The sequence below is a fragment of the Gopherus flavomarginatus genome, chromosome 22 (assembly GCF_025201925.1).
Source record: "Gopherus flavomarginatus isolate rGopFla2 chromosome 22, rGopFla2.mat.asm, whole genome shotgun sequence".
In the NCBI taxonomy this organism is placed as follows: Eukaryota; Metazoa; Chordata; order Testudines; family Testudinidae; genus Gopherus; species Gopherus flavomarginatus.
Genome location: NC_066638.1, coordinates 6,833,471 through 6,837,640, shown reverse-complemented (window position 1 = coordinate 6,837,640; position 4,170 = coordinate 6,833,471). Strand labels below are relative to the sequence as shown.

Here is a 4,170-nt window from a genome sequence, read left to right as displayed (position 1 = left end):
TATACCCAGAAAGGGGTCACCCTTTATTCCTTTCAAATGTTACAAGGAAACCCAGAGTTTGTTCTTTAGAGTTAGAAAATTGCAAATCATGTTTTGGCCATTAAAAATTATTTACAGAGAAAACAAAAACCTTCACATTATACAGTTTGCACTCTCCTTCCCCCACCCCAGAAAAGTTACCCCTTAGAAGTAAAATTAAACACAGCGGACTTACAAGCTTATGGTTTTAAGCCAATAGTAAGACATTATAAAAAACTAACCAGATTAGCTTTTAAACTGTTTCTATAAAAAGCCCAAAATACTTTAAATGAAGTCAGAACCAGGAATTTAAACCAAGAAAAAAAAAATCCATTGAACAGTCAGTGGCTTATTGGACTTTGAAAGCTGCTTGGAGGATTAGTGGAAGAGGCAGTAGGTCAGCAGAGAGCCTAGAGTTTGGTGTAATAGATGGAGTCTGACTAGATTCCTGTTATGTCCAGGATCATCTTCCTCCAGTTTTAAAGGATTCAGGCAAACTAGTGCCAAGTTGTGGTGGTGGGTAACAGTGAGCTGCATGGAGGGAAATAATTCAGGCATCTTAATTGTAGGTGTTGTCAGTTCTACTTTGAACATACAGGTGTGTGGGCAAGGCAGCAAGTCCACGGTGTTATTGGGATGAGGATGGCACAAAAAGTCTTTAAGTTATGACAATGTCAGGTGGGCTCTACTCTTCCTTCTGCTCAGTTGCTGCAGGTGTTGTACTGGCCTCAGGCTCCACAGGTTTTGAGGACTCCTCTGGCTTAGCTGTAGCCTCCTGGCTTTCCCCCAGCTGCTGCTCCTGGTCCTCTCTCTCCTTGGCTTCCCCTGCTTCTGCATCTTCCCTTTTAGGCTCAGCTTCCTGCTGCCCCTCAGCAGCAGGAGGACTGTTGTCCACTGCAGCAGCTTTCTCCTCCACTTTCCCTTCCTGTGTTATACTGGTCTGCTCAGTTTCATTGGCAGAGCAGGTAGGGTTCTCCTCTCCTTTGGCTTCTGCTTTGGCCTGGTCATCTGTGGGAGAGGACACAGCAGAATCCCCAGCCTCTTTCTTGTTCTTCCTGAAGGAGATCCCACTCAGTTTGAAGGGCTTCTTGAAAGAGAACTTCTTCTTCTTCTTGGGGGTCTCCTTGCAGGCTGCAGCACCATCAGGCTTGGCCTCCCCACCTTCAGCAGCTGGGGCTGGCTCAATGGCATCTGCACTGCCAGACTCTGCCTTGGCCTCATCTTTGACTGGCTCAGCAGATCCATTGCCATTCAGTGGTGGGGCTTCTCCATCAGCCTTTGGTGAGACATCCCCATTTATCTTTACATGGCCATTCTCCTAGTGGAAGAGGGAACCATGACATATTAGATTTATCTCTAGTCCCTGGAGATCCAAAATACCACCACTTTCCCCCAGACCTCAGTGACTTTAGCTGGTAGGATTAAACAAAGAATCCTGTGGCACCTTATAGGTAACAGACGTTTTGGAGCATGAGCTTTTGTGGGTGAATACCTACTTGAAGTAGGTATTCACCCACAAAAGCTCATGCTCCAAAACGTCTGTTAGTCTATAAGGTGCCACAGGATTCTTTGCTGTTTTTACAGATCCAGACTAACACGGCTACCCCTCTGATACTAGGATTAAACAGTGTCTTCACCTCCCAGAGATGAGTTGGCCATGGCTATAAAACCCAGTTCTTGGGAAGATGGATCAGGAGGCAAAAAGATAGGTCAGGAGCATGCCCCATGAGATGTCAGTCTCCTGGCAGAGCAGGGTGAGGAGTGGAAGCATCCCCCCGTGGCTAATGCGCAAGGCTGGAGCTAGGTTCTCTTCCCACAGCGTTCAGGCAAAGGAGCCTTGGCTCCTGTTCCAGTCCAGGGGCTCTATGGCTGATCGGGCGTTGGGGGGGGAGAGAAAGAAGGGGGCACCGTTGGCAGATGGGGAGGAATGTGCTGTGTGGGGGGGGCAGGTATAAGCTAGCTAACCCCCCAGCCTAACGGAGCAGGCGCGCCCCGCAACTAACCCAGTGCTGGAGAGCCCGGCAGAAACAGCCCCAGCTGGCCGGTTGCCCGCGCAGGTGAGCCCGGCCCTAAATTCAGTAGGATTAAAAAGGGGCGGGGGGGGGCAATGTCCGCCTAAGAGGAAGCGCTACTGCGCCGCCACCAGCTGGCGCTCGCGCTCCACCTCCGGAGCCGGGCGGGGGGGCTTGCTGCCGCGAGAGGCATTGTTGCACGATGCAAGCATGGGGGGGGGGGGGGGGGGGGCTTGAGCCGTGATTTTAAACACGCACCGCCGCCTTCCATTTAAAAAAGCCACCCCTGTCCCTCCCTGGGGAGCAGCCCTGCAATCCCCCCCCCCCCGATAAAGCCGCAAGAGGGTGTGGGGGGGGTCCACTCCCAGGGAAGAAAAGCCTCAGTGATTGGAATTGCAAAGGTCCTTAGCCAGGCTGCATTCATTGTCCTCCTCAGCAGCGTCTCTTCTCCTCGCCCCCTCCCGCATGCACCCTAGTGAACAGCCCCCCACCCCCGTGTGATCCCCTGGGGCTTCGGTCACATGTATCTGGGGCGGGGTAGAGGAACGTGGTCCCCCCCCCCCCAATTAACTGGAGGCGCTTAGAACACGCGTGAGAAGCTCTCGCCCCCCCAACCAGACACCTCGCGCCGCCCGGGTCCGCCCGCGGGAGCTCGCCGGGTTCGCCCTGGAATGCGGCCATCGCCCTTCCCCCCCCCCCCCACCCCCCCAAGCGCGTCCTGGACCCGGATCCTTCCTTTGTTTCCCTCCAGGCACTCGGGGCTGCCCGGGGGGGTTGCTGGGGCTTGAGCGCCGAACAAAGGCAGCCCCACGCCGCGGTCTCCAGCAAGAACCGGGGAGGGGCACAGGGAATGGGCGGTGTGTGTGTGTGTGTGGGGGGGGGGAACATGGCAGTAAAACGCGCGGGGAGGGGTAACTGGAGATTGCAGGGAGGGGTCGCACCCCTCCTCCCCTCCGTTTGGGGCGCGATCCCCCCACAAAGCGGGTTTCGGGGGGGCTCACTCGCGCCAGGGACCACGCTTTCAGTAGAGAAAGGAGCCAGCTGGCGAGGGGACAGCGCCTAATTAGCCTCCGCAGAGCCGGAGGGGGGGTCCCCCCCCCCAACTCCGGGGCGGGGGCGAAGGCTTTCCAGTAGCCCTTAGCCCAATCCTAAGGATTCCAGGGGGGCTTAAACCGCCCTCTCCCTCCGAGAGCCCCCTTCTTATACGGGGGGAAGGGAACAAAGCAAAGATCCAAACTCCCTCCCCGAGCCCCCCAACTCACCTGGCCGTTTGATTTAGAGGGAGACACCGCAGCAGCATCGGCCGATTTCTGAGCCACCACGTCTCCTTTGGCCGCCTTGGAGCCCTGGCTGCCCATGGTGGCTGGAGGGGGCTGGCAGGGGATGTAGACGCACGGAACAAAAAGGATGGTTAAGCTCCTAAAATCCTGAGATGTGGGGGGGGGGGGGGTTAAAGCCGCTCCCTGCTGCCCCAAACTTCTGGGCCAAGTCCTAGCTGCACAAAAAGCAAAGCGACAAATCCGAGGAGCGAGGAAGACGCGCCCCCACCAGGGAGATCAGATCGGCACCCCCCGGCTGCAGGGTCCCAGCCTTGGCTCAGCAGCCAGCTCCGCGCACTGGACTAGGGACCGACCAAGCGGATCACTACACCCCTCCCCGCCCCAAGCGCCCGCTAATAAGCGCGCAAAAGCAAGGGGGGCGTGTCGGTCATTTAAATACCCACCCAATGGCAGGCGTGGGGAGGGCACGGGCAGGAGCCGCGCCCCCCGCATAATGGGGAGCACGCCCGGGGTGGTTGATGTACTGTGGGAAGATGGGCCTTTCCCCCCTCCTTGCAGTGTTTGCAAAAGGGGGGCTTGCAGGGATGAGGGGGTTTGCGTGGGTAGTAAGAGGGTGGGCACAAGCTAGGGGTGTGTCTGGGGGGGGGGCAATGCAAGAGAGGCCCTGCATCTTGCCAGCCCTGCTCAGTTCTTATTTGGAGAATCTTCTATTGGCTTCCTGGCTGGAGGAAGCAGTGCAAGGTCTGGCCCAATGGGCTACAAGACTTCAGAGCCTCAAGGGAGTTTTTCCTGGCGAGGGGAGGGGAGAGATTGGCGTGGTAATCAGATTGTTTCCCACCACCAGCAGTGTGAAAATGAAA

The 4,170-nt window shown here is 56.3% G+C and overlaps 1 protein-coding gene across 1 annotated transcript; it reads right to left on the bottom strand.

Moving 5' to 3' along the window:
* Positions 1-3,685, bottom strand: MARCKSL1 (MARCKS like 1). Its single transcript, XM_050932454.1, has 2 exons — positions 3,293-3,685; positions 1-1,336 (listed from the first exon to the last, which is right to left on the bottom strand). Exons 1-2 carry the CDS (start codon positions 3,386-3,388, stop codon positions 704-706), a joined length of 729 nt encoding a protein of 242 aa, XP_050788411.1. The 5' UTR covers positions 3,389-3,685; the 3' UTR covers positions 1-703.
* Positions 3,686-4,170: the final 485 nt, after the last annotated feature.

Coding starts and splice junctions, on each gene's coding strand:
- MARCKSL1 (XM_050932454.1), bottom strand. CDS start 3,388: ATGGGCAGCCAGGGCTCCAAGGCGGCCAAAGGAGACGTGGTGGCTCAG. Junction 1,337..3,292: donor CCTCTAAATCAAACGGCCAG/GTGAGTTGGGGG, acceptor CTCTTCCACTAG/GAGAATGGCCATGTAAAGAT.